The 22160-nt window shown below is 39.5% G+C and overlaps 2 protein-coding genes across 2 annotated transcripts in view; one reads left to right on the top strand and one right to left on the bottom strand.

Moving 5' to 3' along the window:
- Positions 1-856: 856 nt before the first annotated feature.
- LOC139736801 (glutathione synthetase-like) overlaps positions 857-22160 on the top strand; it is a 34371-nt gene continuing 13067 nt past the window's right edge. Inside the window, exon 1 of the mRNA XM_071647468.1 lies at positions 857-1232. The gene's annotated coding sequence lies outside the window, so the exon portion shown is untranslated. The remainder of the gene's footprint in view (positions 1233-22160) is intronic.
- On the bottom strand, positions 7817-9394 carry LOC139735939 (beta-1,3-galactosyltransferase 1-like). Its single transcript, XM_071646696.1, has one exon. It carries the CDS (start codon positions 9392-9394, stop codon positions 7817-7819), a length of 1578 nt encoding a protein of 525 aa, XP_071502797.1.

The following is a 22160-nucleotide window of genomic DNA, read 5'->3' as shown; positions in this document are numbered from 1 at the left end:
GTTGCCGATAATTATGTTGTACATTTTCTGTGACACGGCTGAGCTATAATGGACAATAGTAAAAAAACTATGTGTTTGTGTGTGTGTGTGTGTGTGTGTGTGTTTGTTTGTGTGTGAGTGTGTGTGTGTGTGTGTGTGTGTGTGTGTGTGTGTGTGTGTGTGTGTGATCAGCTCAGTTTTATAGGGGCCTACAAGTCATGATGTCGATATTGTGAGACGAATGATATACCTTTGCAATATTTCCTATTGATGTATGATATGGTTTTCGTAGGTTTGTTTCTCACGAATGCAGTTTTAATTTTGCATATCAAGCATTATACTGACCCCTCTTTCCAATGAGCTTGTGTTGGGTTTACAGGGTCCTACTTGTGTCTGTTGTTACAGTATATGCGAAGCGCAGTGAAAGCCAACAGCACCGATTTTTTTTTTCCCCAGTATATGAGATTGCATTTCATGTGCTTCATCCACTTTCCAAAGCGCGTATGCGTATGTGTATAATGCCTCGTTCTTCATGATCATTATCTTTTTTCTTTTTTTTTGAAATAAAGAGAAACTGGCAAACAGTCGTCCCGGCAGTTGATAGACATAGTGCAGTGGTCCCGTGTATATATAGTTATCATTCAACGGGCCCCATGCACAGTTGGACTTTAACCTCGGCTACGTGCAAGGGCCCTTCCGTACGTTGTGAATATTATATCAACTTTTGCACGCGATGTCTAACAATCGGGCGGAAAGTTCCGGGTTTATTCCTGCAATGTCAGCGTTCTCTGAATTTCATCACAATAATGCGATGGAATAAGCTCCGCCTTCACTGAGGGGCCACCATTATATGGGCCTCGCACGTCATGTGTTGCTGGCGGGCCGTTGGCCACTCAGCGTACAGCATGAAGATAACAGGTTAGACCTTGAACCCGGTCACGAGAGTGGAAGTGATTGCATTTACATTCGTGAATAACTCATCGTGTTGTGCTATGCAATAGGTGCCCCAAATTGAAAAGGCCTCTCGAATATTCTATTTTGTCTCGACAATGTTTACACTTTTTTCTTTTCGCTTAGGCGTTAGAGAATTAATAATGGGTCTGATCCTATATAAGTAATGAAAAGTGTGTGGATGAACATCACTCTTGGACCTGAGACAGATTTGCAGAGGACGTGAAGAAGGGCCCCAATCCAAGCGTTTTGTTTTGAACTGCATATATGCACGTGGTTTCGAGTGGACGAAGCAGATAAAAGTGAGTGTAATAATACGCCTTTGCGGCATTGCCAATACATGCAGGGCCGGTAGATATGTTACTGCACAGTCTGAATTCTACACACGGGCCCGTTCATTATACTATGTATATTGTGTTCTGAAACATAGGTTCAAAATCGGTGTCGTCCATCAGATATATTTGAGTATTGAATTGTGAGATTGTTCGAAGGTGGGTGGGGGCGATTCACTGCGTGATGATTACTAAATTCATATTGCGCTATATACCATCACTAAGTCTTATGCCAGGTGAAAATATCAATATCGGTACAAGTATATCGATGTATCACTAACCTTCGCCTTGCTTTTGTGTGTACGCCTCTGTTAACTTATATTGACCAAATCAATGACGGAGCACCAAAGAAACCAACAGAATCTGCTGTTATTTGTAAGCTACCTTGCGATGTCTTCTTAGAATTTGATAAATCCGTAATGCCACCTCGCGGAAAATGTAACATGCCGCCGCTGATTCATCACCACGCTCACAACAAGAGCGTTCGTAAATGTAATTTATACACTGCGGTGGTGAGTGCTTGGAGATTTTCTGTTTCTAGTTTTGTGTACTCGTTGCATGCAGCGGTCATGTGGATGTCAATGCGTACTGTATACTGTACTGTTTTGCAATGTGCAGTTCCATGCATGGTTCTACTAGCTCCGTGGTTCTACTAGCTCCGTGGTTCTACGAGCATAGTCAATACTGCATGCCATAGAGAAGCCTAGTCAATACTGCATGCCATAGAGAAGCCTATAGCAGGGAGGTGTGAGAGAGATCTCTCTCACACCTCCCTGCCTATAGTCAATACTGCATGCCATAGAGAAGCCAATGATGAAAGTCCATTGACCGGTTCGAGTATCGGGGGGGGGGGGGGGGGGGGTATTTCCATCCACGCTGTTTCCATTCACCGATAACCACCTGTGAGGTCCAATGGCTGAGGAGCTTGCAAATCGACTCAGTGTTAATAATGAAACTTTGCACATTTAGTGTTCACATAGTATCGGCTATGCCTCGACATGACTATGAACTTATAGTTTAATGTAGATCGACCTATATACTCCTTGTTTACTCACACGTCGAACAAAGAAAAATTATAAACAAAACAAATCAAAACCCAGATGTATAGGCCTAAAGAAGGCTTATTATGTTTCTGGACGTGGTGCTTTTCAAACAGAGGAGAATTCCATATAAGCATAATAAATTATAACCACTATAAGGGCGCGACCCTATCTATATCTATTGAGCCGCTTTTGATTATCATCTACTTTTTAATCGGTTTTCAAACCAGCGATTTGCCCTACTCCTGTCTTCAACTTTTTTCGGCCGTATGGATTGATTTTCGGGAGTGCGTGTGGCTGAGTCTAAATTGCTTATGTTTGACCATGGAGATGATACCTCCATGGTTTGACGTATATCACAGCGACGCCTACTCTCAAAGCGCCGACCTTCATGCATGCGGTCTACGTAGATTGCGGATTATCAGAAATGACTGTATCGGTACGATGATACATTATGGGAGAATATGGGTCACACAGAAAGAAGAGTAAACAGAGAGAGAGAGAGAGAGAGAGAGGGATAAAAAAAGGAATGACGGAAGTGTGAGTAGTGTGTGTGTGTGTGTGTGTGTGTGTGTGTGTGTGTGTGTGTGTGTGTGTGTGTGTGTGGACGAGGGGTGGGGCTTAAATATTGCTGTATTTACGTTGATATGGTATACTGAATACATTATTACGGTAATCATGTTATCAGTGTGTGTTTGCTTGCGCGAGGATTTGGGTTCATGTTATTACCAACCTTTGTGACCTTGCCTTTTATGCGAAGGGATAATTCGAAGTGATAGTCTCGCTAAGGGAAAAATTAATGTACTCACAACTCTCGAATAGATCTATGGGCTGAAGGATTCACGTGGTTACAAATTTCGCTTATAGATTAACATTTTCCAATATGTACTATATAGTGTTAAATGACAGAGAGAACTAGAAATCCTAAGGCTTTGTCTGAAAAGAATCAACACCTGCTAAAATGGTTATTCATATTGAATTTTTACATGTAGCACTCATTGTGGCAGACGGTCGTATATACTTCACTGACTGTAAATACACTAAATTTGATTCTTTGTGAAGGAAATGGGATATGGCGGTCTATAGACCTATACGTGCAGTGTTCATGCCAATATCTATTACAAAGAGAATATGATATCGGATATTTTCATATACCATGCGTAACTCTTGTTCGGTTGAGCCATTTTTTTTTTTCTTCTTAATGTATAGTAACATCTACCCACATGGGGGGGGGGGGGGACGGTGGGTGATGAAACCACTATATGCTAAAGCAAACGTTCTCTTTTTGTGTATGTACATTTTGATACAATTATACAGAGGCAACAATATTTGAATCTCCCTGTTTTAATGGTGTGTTTGTGTGTCGCACTGTGCGAGCGTGAGTTATGGGGTAGGCCTATATGGGGCTTGCGGGGAAAGCTGAGGGGTCAAGGGTATGCTCGTATAGCTGGGCCAAGGGTCAATGGTCCCTTCCCCCCCCCCCCCCATTTCCTAATTCCATGGGAATTAAATCTTCAGATGGAACCCTTGGAAAGTCAGGGTGTTGTGATTTTATTTCATTAGAAGGACCAAAAGAGTGTGTTGGATGGGGGAGGGGATGGGGTCAGCCCTCACTGCCCGGTTCCTCTGCTCATGATGAAAAATGACATTGTATATATATATATATATATATATATATATATATATATATATATATTTATATATATATGTACATATATACATTTTATGTGATATGTGTATATAAATGTACATATATATTCTTTGTGTGTGGTGTGTGTCTGTTTGTACGTGTGTATTTAAGTGCGTCTTAGAAAAAAAAATCGACCTTAGCTCTATTTTATCTGTTTCGATCCTTCATATTCGCTGTTTCACTTCAAGAATATAGTCGAGATATTTCGAACCACACCACACACCAGCTGATAGAATCGATTTGTATTTAAGACAGTTCCCCTTGAAACGCTTTGAGGGAAACTAGTCAATTGTTGATATTTGACACAGCAAAAAAAGTAAAAACTTTTGCAAGTTCAAATTTCTCATAGAATATTTAGCTTAATATTTATGTTTATATACCATATTAAAGATAATTTAATTGGCTATCAACCTGATAGGTCAATAAAAAGGGAAACTTTACGCGTGAGTGAACACATGCGTTTTTCTCTTCCAAGGCACAAAAGTAATAATTGCAAAAATGAACAAGTTGTAAATCATGCGTACGTGCACTTCGCCATATGCCGATGAGAACAACTTCAAAACAAGAATCAAATTGCAAAAATAAACCTATGATCTCTGATGTCTTTGTAGCCGCCAAAGATAAAGAAAGGCTAAAAAATATTGGAGAAATTTGAAGAATCTTTTGTCAAATCCAGCTTCAAATGACATTCGAGAAGAAGCAATATCACAAATATGGTAGAAATTTGAAATACTATTTCAAATTAGGAAAATTATAAATAATATTTGGTTCTGAAATTATTTTTGTCTCATAAATTTTTAATCCCTAAATTAGAAGAATGAATCAAAGAAATTTTGTCCATTCTATTATGTTTGCTGCTCACTCCATTACGTCATTTGAAGTTTAAGTTGACATAGAAATCTTATTTTCCTCGTGTAGTTCCTGACTTTGATTCTGTTTCAGGAAATAAAGATATACAAGAGGACGAAAACTCATTTTTGGTATTTAATTCATATTTCTCATTGTGTTGAATTGTCTTTTGTAATTATTGCTATTTGGAAGGGTATTTGTAAATGAATGACAAAATCTTTTTGTATTTCATTCTTTTAATTTAGGATTTCAGGAATTTATGAGACAAATTCCAGAACCAATAGCATTTCCAATTTTCTTAATATGAAGTAACATTTCAAATTTCTACCATTTTGATTAATATAGCCGCTTCTCTATTACAATGTCAAATTTATATTTGGATTTGACTGAAGGTTCTTCATTATCTTTCTCCATTATTTCTTGCCTTTCTGTATCTCTGGAGGCTATAGACATTATAGCGATGAGTAGATGATTTTTGCTGCTTAATTTGTGTTTCTCATTGTGTTAAATCTATCATTTGCTCTCATTGTTATAATCTGTGGAAGAGCACATAAGCATGAATGAGAACTTGTCCATTTTTGCATTTTTTTTTCTACTTTTGTGCCTTGGAGGACACAAACGAATGTGTTCACTCACGCGTAAAGTATCCAGTAGTATCACCCTGCAGGTAGATGAGCCAATTAAATTACATGTACTTTTAATATGGTATATGATAGGCCTATATCAATTCTCATGTTATTCAGTGTTATTCTTCTATGACATTCATGAACTGGAAAAATGTTTACTTTTTTTTCGTTGAGTGTATTATTGATGTATTTTGGAACAGATCCATTTTCCATGCGAAAGATTTACCAACTGATTTACCAACTGATTTACCAACAATTTTATCGCTCTCTGATAGACAAGCCTTTTGAGTTTATTGTACTCAAATTTCGGTGGCCTCCATCTTCTTCAGGAGTCCCGTCGAGACTCCTGAAGAAGGCGGAGGCCACCGAAAATTTGAGTGCAATAAACACATTCTATTGACGAAATAATGCATTACTAGTTAATCTTGATTCTTCGTTATATTGGAGCCAATACGTGAATTCGCAACACACACACACACACACACATATATATATATATATATATATATATATGTGTGTGTGTGTGTGTGTGTGTGTGTGTATGTGTGTGTGTGTATACGTGGGCGTGTTATGTCTATCATGCGTGTGTGCATTTAAGACGAATCTATTCATTCATTCACTATGTATCCATACATTTATTTGTTTGTTTCATTATCATTTATTTACATTTTTTTATATTTCATATTTATACGTTTATTATCAAATCTAGAAACATAATATCCATCCTACTACAATGTATGATGTCACATGCGTACAACGATATAAGGAAAATAAAAAGAGAATTTCACAAAACTTGACTTTTTAAAATAAAGTGCACATTTCTTCGACTTGTTACTGACGTATGTTAGGAGGAATATTATTCCCCTTTACTTCTGAAAGAGAGAAGTCGAGTGTTCTTTTGTTATGTGAGAAAAGTGAGAATATCTTGATTTTCTTTATACTTTCTTTATATCGTTGTACACTTATGACATCACAAGCTAAAGTAGTCTTCTCATCCAGCCATGACTGAGCAGAAACTTCAGAAATTCATAACTTTTGAACGGATTGTCCGATTTTCCTCAAACTCTCATTGATGTGTTCTACTAATATTGCTGCATTCACTCAACTCACATGTCTATGAAGGTGAACTTGTCAAAAGGGATTAACAGCTAAATTATTATTTTCATATGCTGCCACAGTCACTGACAGTAACAAAGACTACCATTGCTTCTGGTGATTGATATGGCCTCTTTGTCGAATGGGTTCCCGCCAGTAGTCTTTTAATTACTTTATTTCCTGCAGTTTTGAAACTTAAACAAGTTTTACATGATACTTGAATAACATGACTTACATTTCGATACATAGTTTATTACAAGGTAAAAACCAATATCCTAATCATCGATATGCCTTACACAACATTACAAGATAATATTGAAAATTTTGGACAAGGTCAATATACCATACTTTGATAAAACAGACGACCGCCATCATAATCAGTTGCTTGATTTCGATTGTGGCGTCATAAACGTGATAAACGCTTGATTTCTAGTTGTTAAGTTATTCTTTCAATAAGATAATTTGCTGCTTTATACATGCATACGACCATCTTGATACATGGGTTTACAAAATCCGTAAACAGTGTACTGGCAAATAACGCTTGCTGAAATGCGACTGACGATAACCTTAAGAAAAGTGCCCCGATAAGATAACCACACCATTAGATCATAGGTCACCAAATTCCGTGCTTGAATCTCTTTAAAAGCCTGATAGTTCAAGTGAAGCAGAGTTTTACTGTTTTTCTTGTTCTGTTGAATGTTCACGACATGTTGCGTTGCATTTATGTTACGCTGTAAAAGCGGTAAGAAAAGTTTTCGAAATTCTCATTACGTTACCACGATTGTAATCTTATTTCAAGAATACAATCGTTCATGCCCTGACATCGGAGATCGTCATCCGGGACATTTTATGTTTTTGTTAAAGGAAACCATAACCCAAAGAGAAATGTGACCAGAGTGAAAGAAGCAACATTAGTAGAACACATCAGTGAAAGTTTGAGGAAAATCGGACTATCAATTCAAAAGTTATGAATTTTTAAAGTTTTGGTGTTGGAACCGCTAGATGAGGAGACTACTTCAGTTCAAATGACATAATTATGTGTGGACAACAGATATAAAGCATAAACCGCCATCTACGGCGCAGTCTGAAGAAGCCACCAGTAGGAGGCGAATTAAATAAGTACTCACTCAGGTACAAAATAATATTACGTGATTGTGAAAGAAGAACATATTTCTATATATACGATATATCGTTTGGCAAGATTTGACCGGGTGATATTGAAAGAAATTGTCTACTGCAGTGAAAGCATGACGACTAACCAAGCCCCACCCAATGACCCCACACAAGATCCATATACTTCAAAGGTATTTCGTGAATAACGAAAGTCGTCCTCAGCCTCGACATCGAGGTGAGGTCTTTCTTCAGACCCCCCTTCACGTCATCGAAGAACCCTCCTCCCATGAAGCCGTTGAGGAGTTTGGGTACCACTCCGAGCTGATGCAGGCACATACCGACAAAGACGTCTTCCCACGGGAAGATCGGGGTCTGGAGGGCGGTGAGGTATACCTTATGAACCACGTCTATCGACATCACATAACCGATCCCGATGCAGTACGGCGGGTATTTGTCCTGACGAAGAACCTTGTACGGCACGTAAAACTTGCTGTACGGATCTCTAATGACGTCATAATCAAATGCTGCCTTTCCCGCCATAAAGTTCTTCCAGGGCGCGGTCCGCAAGTAAGTCAACATTCGAACGGTGTTCACCATCATGTCGTCGTCTGTCTTCATAACGAATTTGGCGTTCTGACAATACTTGCTGGCCCACTTGAAACCCGCCACAGTTTTGACGGTCAGGTTGAGGTAGGAGTCGACGAAGTTTTCTTGCACGATGTCGCCGTAGTTGATGAGCTCACGATGGAGGTCGCTCTGAGTGACTTGGTCGGCTACCGCGCCGATGAGAAACACGGTCTCTACGTGCCTCGTCTCGCTTCTGCCGGCCATTCCCCACGTGCGTCGGATGGCTTCGCGCCGATGGAAGTTCTTTGGTGCAGACGCAACAAAAATGAGCAGTGCGACGCGCTTGTACGTTCCGGTGTCTGTTAGACATTTGCTCACCGGATTCAAGATATAGTTATATTCGTGCTTGTCTATGTATGTCCTCCATTCTGTCGTGTTTAGAATTCCGAGTGTTTTATTTTGCGGTACAGGCAAGGTCTTCTTCTTCTTTCGATAAAACTTTTTGTGCGCATCAACTTTCTTGTATCCAGGCACCACTTGGACAATATCGGCATCTTGTGGCGCTAACGTTGTAGAAGCGTTCGTTGGTGACGCGGGAGGCGAGGTCACGAGGAGTTTAGTCTCCCCTTTCTTATTTTTAACAATCACCGTTCCCTTCTTCGACGAGATGTTGTATTTCTTGTATGCATGCACGTATGTGCGGATTCGCTCGGGTTCACTTCTCGTGGCGTACACTTCAACCTCGATCTTTCTGTTTTCCAGCTTCTCCGCGTACTTCGCGTAGAACTGCCGCGCGTATTCACGAGACTGTTTTCGAAGGAAATCTCGAGATTGGATCCGCTCCCCTCGCGATTTGTTATTTCCCCGCTCATTCTCGGCGCTCAGTCGCGGTTCATTTATCTGGGCATCAGCCACGAAATTCGATGTTCGTGTCTCTGTCGTTTCATTGTGTTTTATCTCCTCTTTTACCTGGTCCAAGAGACGAGTTAAACCCAAATCCCCTGCTGCTTCACTGGGCCGCTGTTCTCGCGGGCGGCGAAACTCTGCGAGCTGTCTGCCGGAGATGTGGTGTGTGTATGAGCTGCGTTGATACAAGAGATATATCTGGCAGACGACCGTAAAGCTCATGGACAAGATCAGCAGAGATAACATGAGACGAAAAATTTCTCTCCCAGGCATGATGAAAGCAGCATTACTTGAGATGGTGAAGGTATCCAAACATTGAGTGTTGGTGTTAGTCAGGGAAGTCCACTACTGGCCAGTCCTTGGAGGACCTGTCATGAAGATATCAACGAGAGGGAACATTTATACAAATTGGAGTATTTCACTAATATCCTGACCGGATTTCATTTCATTTCTTTTCCTTTCATTCATGGATGTCTCCATGTAAATCCTCGAACAGGGTTTGCTATTAAGTAGAATTTTGGGGAAAAGTGACACATTCACGCATTGCTTGCCTTTGTTAAATGCGCGTGCGTACAAAAGCAGTTGTTAAAGGACAAGTTCACCTTCATAGACATGTGGGTTGAGTGAATGCGGCAATATTAGTAGAACACATCAGTGAGAGTTTGAGCAAAATCGGACAATCCGTTAAAAAGTTATGAATTTTTGAAGATTCTGCTCAGTCACGGCCGGATGAAAAGACTGTACTATAGCTTGTGATGTCACACGAATACAACGATATAAAGAAAGAATAAAGAAAATTCAATATATTTCCATTTTTCTCGCATAACAAAAGAACACTCGACTTCTCTCTTTCAGAAGGCAGGGGGAATAATGTTACCCTTAACATACGTCAGTAGCAAGTCGAGGAAATGTGCACTTTATTCAAAAAGTAAAGTTTTGTGAAATTCTCCTTTTATTTTCCTTATAGAGTTGTACGCATGTGACATCATACACTGTAGTATAGTCTTCTCTTCCAGCAGTGACCGCGCAGATACTTAAAATATTCGTAACTTTTGACCAGCTTGTCCAATTTTCCTCAAATTTTCACTGATGTGTTCTACTATTATTGCTGCATTCTCTCAATCCTTATGTATATGAAGGTGGACTTTCCCTTTTTAAGTTCAGTTTCAGTTCAGACTGATTTTATACCTCTATCGCAGCGACATACACATACATTCTTTCATTAACATCAATGATGCATTTATGCTCTTTAAGATGATGTACCTCCCTTAATGCCCTTTTTATTCCACAGAATTTCTGGGCTCCATTATGCACTGCTCATATTATAAGATAATATCTTGCTTTTAATTGTTTAGGTACCGTATATGATATCACACGAGATGACAGAAAATGAATCTTTTGCTGAAGCATGTTTCCCTCTTGTGCATGTGAAGAGATAAAAACAAAACAAAGTGCAAGAAATCATTACAATGTATACTGTCCATTATAGTATACATTGCAAGAATCATTCAGACATGTATAATCATGACATATCATTGTAACCAAACATAATACACCGTACATGCTCCATGCACATTGCCTTAAAACGTCGAACTAATGCACATGAATTAATAAATTGATTGAATGAAGAATCTATTCATTTGACGTATTTTCCATATACAGCCACTATTCTCTGAACACTTGCACAGAAGCAATATTAGCTATATAGAAACCGAAAATAAAAATAGGGATAGGTCAATCCTAACCATCAATCACTTTTAGTATTTCATGTATTATTATTATCATCATCATCAGTGTTGTGATCGATGTTACTTATCATTGTGACTGACATTGCTATATATTACTATCACTCAAATCACTCACTCAATCATTCAAAATGATGAACGCAAAAGTGAAAGTTTTCGGAAAGTTGCATGAATACTATAGAAAGAATTGGGTATCTTTTGAATAATACTTACAATAACAATTTGAATATCTGGGCGCCATCTACCCATCGCTTTGTTGATTCCTTGAAATAGTTACGCCAACGATAGGACCTATATCATAGCTTCTTCAAGGCTCTTATCAAGACGCCATATTGAATAACCTTTCAGCTTTGTACGGACGTCTTTACTGGATGTACTGCTTGATTTTTTCATGACATTTTCCGACCTGTTTCTCTCATTTAGACGATGTCAAAATAGTGTTTTTATTTATTTCACGTTTCATGTAATACACTCGCCACTGACGATACCACAGTACATGGTACGAATTAAAGAATATAACAAGTGACAAACGGTTTATCTACGGGACAGCAGCAGTGCACCACATTCACTAATGACACCATAATCGTGACAGTATAATCTGCCAAGTAAAATTATGTAAACGGACATGACTGCGAATCGTATAAAGAAAGTATAATTATATTCCGTACCTGAGCTATTTTGATAACTTACCATGTTGATGACGGTCATTACATTGGGTGTGTATGGCGGGAACAAATAAAAGAAGTCAATAAGTACCCAGGCAGCCCGGTATAAATACCGTGCTATACAACGTCTCGGCCTGTACGACAACACCGTGGTCCGTATTCAGATGCTGCCCATGCAAAATCGATAATCAAGGAGAGGTTTCTTTGTTGTTCGACTGTGTGTCGTCTTGTATACCTATCTATAGCAAGTCCATATCTTTTATAGCTCCTTGTCAAATTGTGTACTAACTATAGTTGTGAAACATATTTCTTTTTTCGTTCTTCAAGAAAACAACAACGCGTCATCCGTCCGGCCTTTCAAAGTAGTTATGCTCTCTTCCGATTTCAACAAAAAACACCAAGCGCCATCTTGTGGCAACTGATAAGATGTATTCTATCTTTGATGGAGCTATTTTGCGTATTGATTGCATGAAGCCTGTCGATCAATTGTTCCGAGAGTAGCAGAACGACGTAAAAGACTCGGGGATCAGGCACGTTCTGCAGTAAAATTCAAAGAACAGTTCATTAGTCATCTTCATTATTACATCATTATTACATCATTACCACAGAATCTTTTAAAACAGCCCTCAAGACCCATCTCTTCAAATTGAAAAACTAGCCAATGTATAAGAATGTATGTTTACACATTTGGAGACAATTACTTCCTGGAACTATTTCTTTTTATTTTAACTGTCATATCACAAACGGTGCACCCATGAAATTTAAGCTGAATTATGTATTTATTTTGGAGCAAGCGCCATGAGCGCCTGACTTGGCGGATACCGGCGCTATACAAGACTTCATCATTATTATTATTATGGCAGTGGTAAAGGAGATGATAATATACATAGATCCTTTCAATTATACACTTTCAGCTGGTTTTAAATCAAAGTATGTTGTAGCCAGGTTGCTCTTGAGAACTATCATGTGGGCATTAATTCGCCTATAGCGCCAGAAATGTAGTCTCCCAACATTTTTAAAGTGTGGACTAACGACCATTTTGTAATGTTCTAAATAATTTTATAGCCGTCTCTCCGGGCACCTGAATAATCTTCATAGATTGATGACGCACAAAGCAAATACTTCCCATATAGTTTCTTCATTGTCATTAAAGAGGAATTCCAAGCAACAACAACATCAACAACAACAACAACAACAACAACAACAAAACCGCACCTATTTACGAAACAACAAGTAACACTCTTCGAAGCCTCTATATTAACACAACAAGCATAAAAGTTGAATCAATGCAAATTTGGGCAGTCTAAGAAACACGCTCTTCGGTGAATGTATGGAATAAGATTATCATAAAATATTATAAAATATTATAAAAAATAAATGACTGAATGCAATCGAAAGCAATATCAAAACATAATCATAAGCTGAAGCAACATGTTTGGTTAAACCAGGATATCGCCAATCACTAAAATGAATTACCACGGTTTCCAGTGGAGAGTCTGGCTTTATATCACTTGGACAATAGTTCTCTGTCATCGAACTCGAAAAGATATGATATGGTATGAAAGGCCTATAACGAATAGATTGAATCAAATAAAGCAAATTATGATGTAATGTATTATAACATAATAAAAATTATATGATTTATAACACAATAATATCATCAAAGTGTGATATATCATACACGAGGAAGCGCTTGCGCGTGGAGGCACAAACATGTTTTCAATTTCGACATATTTCTCCATACTACATAACTTATAATTTATGACACTATTACGACATTTACGTTATGTGTGTGAGTGTGTACGTGTGGAAAGAGGGAGAGAGAGAGAGAGAGTGGGAGGAGTTTAATCTTTGACCGCACCGGACAGTGGGGCGGGGTATAAACATTATGTGTCCACCCTCTACAAACGTGGATTCTGTTTCTGCGTTGCGTTTGTTCACAAAAAGACTTAGAGGGGGGGGGGGGGGGGAATCATGCCCCCCCCCCCCCCTCCGGAAATTTTGCGATGACTTCCAGAATTTATAAGATCTCACCCCCGAGACTTCATGACTTTTTTGAGAGTCCCTCGCATCTTTTGATACCCAATTTTCGTATTGTTATGGCTGCAGCAGTTATGGTGTTACGCAACACCTCTTGGTCACATGCCAGTCAAAAATGGCCCATTTGTATATGCGTTTATGACGTGTAAGGTGAATGAGGTTTTGCAAGACTCTAATGTGTTACTTTTGTTTTTCTTGCACAGTCTGTTTTTTTTTTAGCTATCAAAATCTGATCTGAAGTTGAAATTAATTGTTCTGAATATGAATAACATAAACAATAGAAAACATAAGAAATAAAAACACTGATTAACATAAGAAATGCCGAGTTACCCTATTTTGATAATTACGTATAACGAGTATAAATTGTTCAATCAATCACCTAAGTTTTGGTCTTATACAACCAGTTTTCATACAAATACACGTAAAACAACTTCCTTTCACATATTTCACAATAAAGTGATCTCTAGACGACCATGTCGGTACAAAATGAAAAAAAAAAAATCTGTAAGAAATTAGCATATTTGCATATCATTGATTAACCTTGATTAGAAAGCTATGTTTGTTTGGTTTTTTTGGTGAAATTAACTATGCATTCTCTAGGTACGTCATCTACGTGCATGTAGAATTTGGCGACAATGGAGCATTCCATGGCCGAGATCTTGAATGAAGGGTGGGCATGATGCCCCCCCCCCCCTAAAACCTATAGCCCAGTCTTTTAGGTTAAGGGTTACAGAGCAGAGATTTCATGACAGCCACAAGTCAATAATACTCAATTACTAGTAAGCTCACGCGTAAGACTTATGCACATACAATATATGCAAGCCAAGACCACTCACCATACATCAAAACGTGAATGAATACGTGAGACTACACACACATACACACATCAACTTGGTCCACAGAAGCAAGAGCGAGATAGAGGTCCGGAGTTACGCCACCACACTCTCACTGCACACCTCATCAGTAGATGCATATAAGGACTCCACCAAGCAAGTAGGCCGCGTGTACTCGCGAGTCCAAGTCTGTGGCGTACTGGGGCTGCCAAATTTGTGGGGGCGCCAAACTGGTGCATTAAGAGCCCGCTATGGCGATACTCTATGCCGCACGTAGTGTAGGCGAATTTACCTCCCTAGGTAAGAGTACGAAGAGACCGAAGCTTACGGGAAACATGAAAAAAAAAAAAAAAAACAACAAACACACAAACTGTCGCTCTGGTGCCAACTCAAGCCCTTGATGGTTTTTAACTGTAGAGTGAGCGAAAAGAAAATCAACCTTAAAATATTTTGCCCAGTGTCATGATTTGCTCTTTTACTACAAAGGTGAGACACAAACATAAGAGAATTTGATTGGTCTTTTTTTCTCTCTTTTTTATTTCTAAGACGAGAATGGCAAATTTTTAGGGAGTTGTCAAGCATGCATGTTACTTTATTCGAGTCATTAATATGGAACGGAGCGCTATCAGCGACTGCCGAAAGCGAAGAGGAAAGGGCTCATGAATACTATTATGACGCATTAGTCGACATGATGCAAACAACGTTACACCGGCAAACGATGACATCACTCAACCATATAGCGCCACCAGTGACCGAAGGCGGGGGATGCATGATGAGGACATGGCGGAAGAGTTCATCAGGGGGAGTAACAATGAATTGGGGGCAGAAGTCGTCCCCCTGACATGCCAAGGATCCGCACTGCGGCAGCCGAAGGTCATCGGCAAAGGGGAGGACGATGATGCCCGTGAATCTTCATTCATTCCCGGCATTCGCCTATATCATCCGCAGTCCTCTGGAGTCATAACATAACCCCGCACGGGGCGCCCGGGTGAATAAGGCCGATAGCATGATGGCGAGCAAGCGATAACTTCATACTTAAATTTCTCACCATCTGGATGTAAGGGATCAGACAGCAGAAAATGACTACCTTCAGGAAAATACCAGGTAAATCGTGAGCATGCATGGCTGCGTAATATTTCGTGTTATCATTTTTTCTTCTTTACCCGTTTACGAGCCTGGATGTATGCCAAGTGTAAGTGGATGCTTCCACCCATCAGCTATGGACATAACATACTGTTACGTTCTTCAGCTTCACATTCTACTACGATTATAACATCGGTATGTCTCAGACGTATATCGGACGAAAAGGGTGTCATCACATTGTGCGTTTCTGTTTGCTTGTCGAATCATCTTGAATTCCAAGGAAACGGTAGAGTGGATGCGCATTGCTACTTCACAAATGCTCAATGTTATTATCAACGAATTTGCGTATCAATTCGACACACCACAGAAAATGATACTAGTAATGATCTCACTTAGAATTGTAGTGATGGTAGTGTCAACAGAAGCTTGTAAACGTAATCATAATCTTATTGTGTCAATAAAAAGAAAACTTTAGAGGATAGTCGGAGAATCATGGTTCGGAATTTCCTCTCCTCGGCTGTTTTGATTCCGCGCGCAGGCGATCCGTCAGATGAGGAGAGCCCGCCAATTTACTGGCGGCCTTCCGTGTTTGCATTGTTGTGACATTGCTGGGATTTCCTCCCATAACACACGCGTCGTCTGCTCCGGTATTTTACTACCACGTGGACAGATATGTATGTGTGCCATGCGTGCCAATAATTCTCTCGCGTATTGTAGCAAGCCCAATTAGAGAGAAGGCTCTCGGAACACACTTTCACATACATAGATAGTTTTTTATTGAAGGTACGAAACGGATTTTCCTGTATGTGATGGAATTTGATCTAAGAGCAAGGGTAGAAAGTTAGGCTAAAGGATTCACAGCTCCTGCTAGACTCTGACAAAGCGCTTTTCTCACGCAGTGGTATACCAAAACATCATCAGATGCTAAACGATTAATCGAATCCACGATGACACGTCACAGGGGAGCAGATAAAACTAAAAATGTCGTTTCGGAAAGCAGTGGTTGACTCTTCGACCAACCACATATGGATACAGTATACAATAGTTGAACAGCATTATCCGGAAAATGCATATCATACACAGTCAGTGTAATCATAATCATGCATAATGTTTAAGAGTGTCTCTTAAAGAAGTAATAAAGATCACATGTATGAACAGGACTAATGATGAAAATGCAGATAACGATGGCAATTAAAGTATTAATTTTGCTGCAAAATCAGCTCTTGGTTATACAGTATACTCCCTTTCGATTGTGGCGCTCAAAAACGCGCATATACACAATATCTTATCTATGTGTGAGGAGCATTCCAGCAACAAGCAGGCATTCACTCTCTGACAGACGCGCATGACGCGGGTAACGATAAAGTGCTGTCTCAAAAAAGAAACAAACAAACAAACAAACAAACAAACAAAAACAATAAATACATAGATTAACAAACATACAGACACAAAAACATAGCAAGTAAAATATCAGACTGCGATAGTTCACCTCCCACTTTAAATGAAATAAATTTTAACGTCGATTAGAAAAGCTTGACGACGAGGTGCAGAATCGACCATCACGTGGCAAGTTTACAATGCTAGGTTGTGACTGTGTAGAGTATCCCTTGTTTTGAATGACTTAAAGATGTTCACATGACACTTGTGGACTGATACGTAATGATATCATGCTAGAGCTTGATGGCGCATGCGTCATGACCTCTCCCTCGTCAATCACATCGCACGAATGAAGAGTGCGTCAAACTCGATTTCCCCTGTCCTTTTTCCATCATGCAGTGACGTCACACCAAGTTTGGTGTGCAACGTTAAGATTCACCGCTTGAATGTTGACGTATACTGTCCACTGCTGACTAACAAGCTAGACCATTCGATGTATCATAAAATTCACTAATAATTGTGAAAATAATGAAGATTGTACGGACATTACAATAAACATGTGAAGTGACATCACGCTGCTGCACGAAAACATAATGTGTCGATCGCGGGAACTGATATTGTCACAACCAGGGGGGTGTTTCATCAACGTTTGTCAGCGCCGACAATTTGAATCACCATAGTAACAGTGACCAGAGCATCTCAGCCAATCAAAACCAAGGATTTTGCTGAAATCGTCAGCGCTGACAAATGTTGATGAAACACCCCCCCCCCTCCCCCCAGGACGTACTGTGCCCGGCACTAACGCCTGCGAAGCGCGCGTTATACTTACGCGCATCGTATGCGTTCGTGTCGTTCTGCCGGGCACACCTTATGTCAACTGCGTGCGTTCGCGTCGTTCTGCCGGGCACACAACGACATATTATATTCGATCGCTTGACTTAGGCCTAAGTACCGAACTTTCAGACAACACAGCACGGAAATATCCGGTAATTTGCACACAACATGGTTAAACTATCGTAACGTGAGGAACACATTGCCATATTTATCTACATGGCGAAAAAACAAAAAACAGCCAAAGCTTGAAGGTGTGTTCACACTGTGACACTTGATGGTTGTCTTCCATGACAACACACATGTACTACACTGTAAACGCGTAGAAACAATGTCTACATTATTATACTAGTCTATGGGCCAGCTACGCCAGATATTGGTACCACTTAAAGGGACATTCCAGACGATTTTCATAATTTCACATCATGTAGTACATAAATCGACAACTCCATGTATATTGAGATTTGTGGAATTTATTGTGGTTCTTGATCAGAGAAAGAATACTTAAAAAAACCTTAAACAAATTACACTGAACAAGGATGATGACATAGGAGTTTGCTCGCAAGTTCACCTGTGTATAATCTATGCATGCCTTCTTCTTTTGTTCTGCTTCCTTGAGCCCCAACTCACGCATACTTATGGTGACTCCGCCATGTCATCATCCTTGTTCATTGCAATTTTTTCTAAATTTTGATAATATTCTTATTCTTCATCCCAGTTATCATAAATTCTGAAACTCTGTCCTCAGATAACTAATTTATAGTTGTTCAAATGCAAAAATCTGAAAATCATCCGGAGGTCTCCTTTAAGGTAGCATATAACCTTAGTGGTGCCAGTTTGTTTGTTCGGAAGCCGTAAAGATACGGTTTGGTTACGATGAAATGAGCTTCATCAATCGACGTCTCGCTCTCCACTGCAGTAGAGCAGATAACACGGCACGTAACACTTTCCATCTGTATAGGTCGACGGTGTTACGTATCTTGACTTTCTTTGATCGCGATTATATTACAGCAATATACCGAAGGGACAACTTTTATATAGATGTAAATAGGGACACTGCGGGAACATCTTTGTTTCCCGCTGGACACCTATCAATGAATGACGGTGTGAGCTGGCTAATTTACTGTCCATAATGAATATGACAGGAAATGTCGCCCTACATTGCATGCATGGGCCTTCCCTCTAATTGTGTGTATATATATATTTCAACAAGCTCCAAACTATATATACAAACTTACTTAGTATACTTGCTCCAAGTTTACGTTTGTGCTAATATGCTAAGACTGGCTCGTACATAGTTTTCCAGTTCTTCAGCTATTACGATGACTATCGTCACACCGCCACTGTTTATTATTGCTTTGACAGTCTCGTTGTAGCAACATCACGCAAGTCGTGTCGAACAAAATGTCTTCCGATTAGGAAAATGATGATCAAAATAGATATGGCATGATTTATCTTTGCTCTGTCACAACGTATGATAACTCTCACATTCTGGAAATAGGCGGCCCTAGTCCTTCATTTTATGGGAACAGAGCTGTTACTACAGTATGATTGGTCATATCACTTTGTTTTAGTCATAATAATTTCTATCATAATTATGATTCATTGAGGATTAGGGGGCTTTGCTCACCACTCTTTGACATACAAAAGCAAACAAACACATAAACATGATTATAAACGATCAAACAATACAAAACATAAACAAATATGGGTGTGCAACGTACATCTTAACATACTATGTAGTACTATCGACTATTGTAGTATTGTGGTGCTGCTGAGGCTTGCCTAAAATAAAATAATGTACCATCCCTTCTTATACTGCTGGCAAAACACAACCAGTCTCAACATGGCTGTACGCTTAGTCCAAAGGAACAGACAGGGGTGTACGCGTGACTTTGTTAAACATGATGACTCTTGGCGCTAGAAGAAGGGATAAACATCAAGAATCACTGAAGATCGGAAGCATTAACCGAGAAGCACAATCGAAATGTATGGATGGACTGCAGAGTATACCGCTGTCAAGCGTGTATCTTCGCCTTTGTGCGCGCGTTTACGAGTCCGAGGCGTCAATAACAGCATGAACGAAGCGGCGCCGTGCGTGCTGGTCTCGTTGCATACCGGGGATACCATTACTGGCTGGAGACTCCCGTAGGGCCCAACGCCAAATCTCAATGGCTTTATGGGAGGGTTGAGGAGGGGCGTGGCGCAGTGAGATGGGGTCAGGGGAAAATAAAAGGTAGGTTGATGGTTAAAGGATGAGCTATGCGACGACATCCAATGGTTATCTTTTCTCGCTTTCTCCCTCCCTCTATTTCAATCAATGTTGGATTAGTATTAATGTACGTCTGTTCTTTGATCACGTGAATATTGTGTTAAAGCGTGGTTGTAAATGGTTGTTGTTTTTATTGTTATTTTTGAACAATGATCTTGTCATCGATAGGCTGGGTGGATGAAAAAGTACACAAACTGTCCAGAGTCATTCATTAGCATGCCTTTGGGCTTTCTGACAGCAGTGAACTCGCGTTCGAACAGAGGGGAAACCGCTTGGCGCGAACCTCGCATCCTATCGAGGTCGCCACCAAGCCTTCGTAAACAGACCCCAGTAGTGGTGGCGTGAATGAGGCCCCCATCTCCGTCGGATTCTGAATGACTATTTCCCGTTCTCGTCCTTTAAGTCTTGTTTACACAGTCTAATGAATCTGAACCACGATAAAGAGCAACGCATGGTTACGGTTTCAAACACGTAGGCCTATGTGCTAATGTCTAAGTGATATGATTTAATCATTGTATGTTCGAACTATTATTATCACCTGTCTTTATTGCTTTTAATGTTCATCTTGGCTTGTTTTTAATTGTAGGAACCAGAGGTAAATCGCCAACGTCACGTATTATTCTTCATTAAACCAATATTACCAGCTGATTTCCATGGCCTATTTTCAACTGTACTAACGTGGTCGATCGTTTCGAAGAGTTGTATAGCTTGATGCTTACAATAGTATAAATAGAACAAGAATTTAAAGTCTATTGTATTTTGGGTCAAAATTTATTTTCTGTTTCCACTTTAAGATTGCACTCGACCATTATAGGAACAAACTTTTGATCATGATGATGGGAAGCATTAGTTGTTATTTTCATAAAAAGAGGAATTTCACTATGTACCCATGAAACAAAGGTATAAACGTTCCCTAAAAAAGAAAAAAAAGACAACTTTAAGAATTGATTTCATATAAATAAACATCGTCAATTATTAATATCTTATATACATGCAGACTTTATTTTCGTATTTGTCCGCTTTGATGAAAGATCCATATAGCACCGACTCACAGCTTTTATCACATAAGTTCTAAAGAAGGACGCCTGAATGTTGAATGAGAACTTGCCTACATCGTGATGGTGATGATGATGATGACGATGATAGTAACAATGATAGTAATGATGATTATAATGGGAGTGGTTAATACACCGTCATTCCGGAATAACAAATGCTATCTATAGCTTCTTCACTTCAATGAAGAGAGCAAGAACTTACTGTTTCGTATCGCCATTGAACTGCCAGTTTCCAGTGATAACAGTATACTTAAAGGAGACCTCCGGATGATTTTCAGATTTTTACATTTGAAAAACTATAAATTAGTTATACTGAGGACAGAGTTTAAGAATTTGTGATAATTGGGATGAAGAATAAGAATATTTTCAAAATTTAGAACAAATTGCAATGAACAAGGATGATGACATGGCAGAGACACCATAAGAATGCATGAGTTGGGGCTCAAGGAAGCAGAACAAAAGAAGAAGGCATGCATAGATTATACACAGGTGAACTCGCAAACAAGCGGTATTGTAATGGAATTACACTGCTATCGTTTCTGAAATACGTGAACCTCCTATGTCATCATCCTTGTTCAGTGTAATTTGTTTAAAGTTTTTCAAAGTATTGTTTCTCAGCTCAAGAACCACAATAAATCCAACAAATCTATACATGTATCATAGTTTTTGATTTATGTACTACCTGATGTGAAATTATGAAAATCGCCTGGAATATCCCTTTAAAAGAAAGTGCAAGTCAAAAACACGGGCGCACGCAGCTATGCCCACGATGAAAAGAATGTACCTCCTGATATTTTTTTTTTCAACTCGCCGTCTGCATGGAAGAAATTTAAGTTTTGTGGAGGAAATTCCAAGGATCAAACCCAAGCAGCTTTCCATTATAAGCATGATCACCATAGGCATACTTTACCCTGAAACGCACGCTGAACGAATTTAGTGCTCCACGAAGTATTGAATCCTTACACACTTCGCTCGTGTGAGATGTGGTGCTATGAACAAGGTCAGTCTTTTTTAGGTATAGCGTGCTTAGATTAGGGCGCTATGATGTTATAGGCCCTATGTATAGCTCCATCATCAGAAGCCAAAAGCTCTCCTTTGAACCCTCGCTCCG

This window comes from Diadema antillarum, unplaced genomic scaffold (genome assembly GCF_040938485.1).
Source record: "Diadema antillarum isolate AM-2024a unplaced genomic scaffold, OU_Dant_1.0 scf00000028, whole genome shotgun sequence".
Classification (NCBI taxonomy): domain Eukaryota; kingdom Metazoa; phylum Echinodermata; class Echinoidea; order Diadematoida; family Diadematidae; genus Diadema; species Diadema antillarum.
This window is presented reverse-complemented; position numbering and strand designations above follow the sequence as displayed.

Bases quoted from the DNA above. Each gene is read 5' to 3' on its own strand.
- LOC139735939 (XM_071646696.1), bottom strand. From the start codon at position 9,394: ATGTTATCTCTGCTGATCTTGTCCATGAGCTTTACGGTCGTCTGCCAG.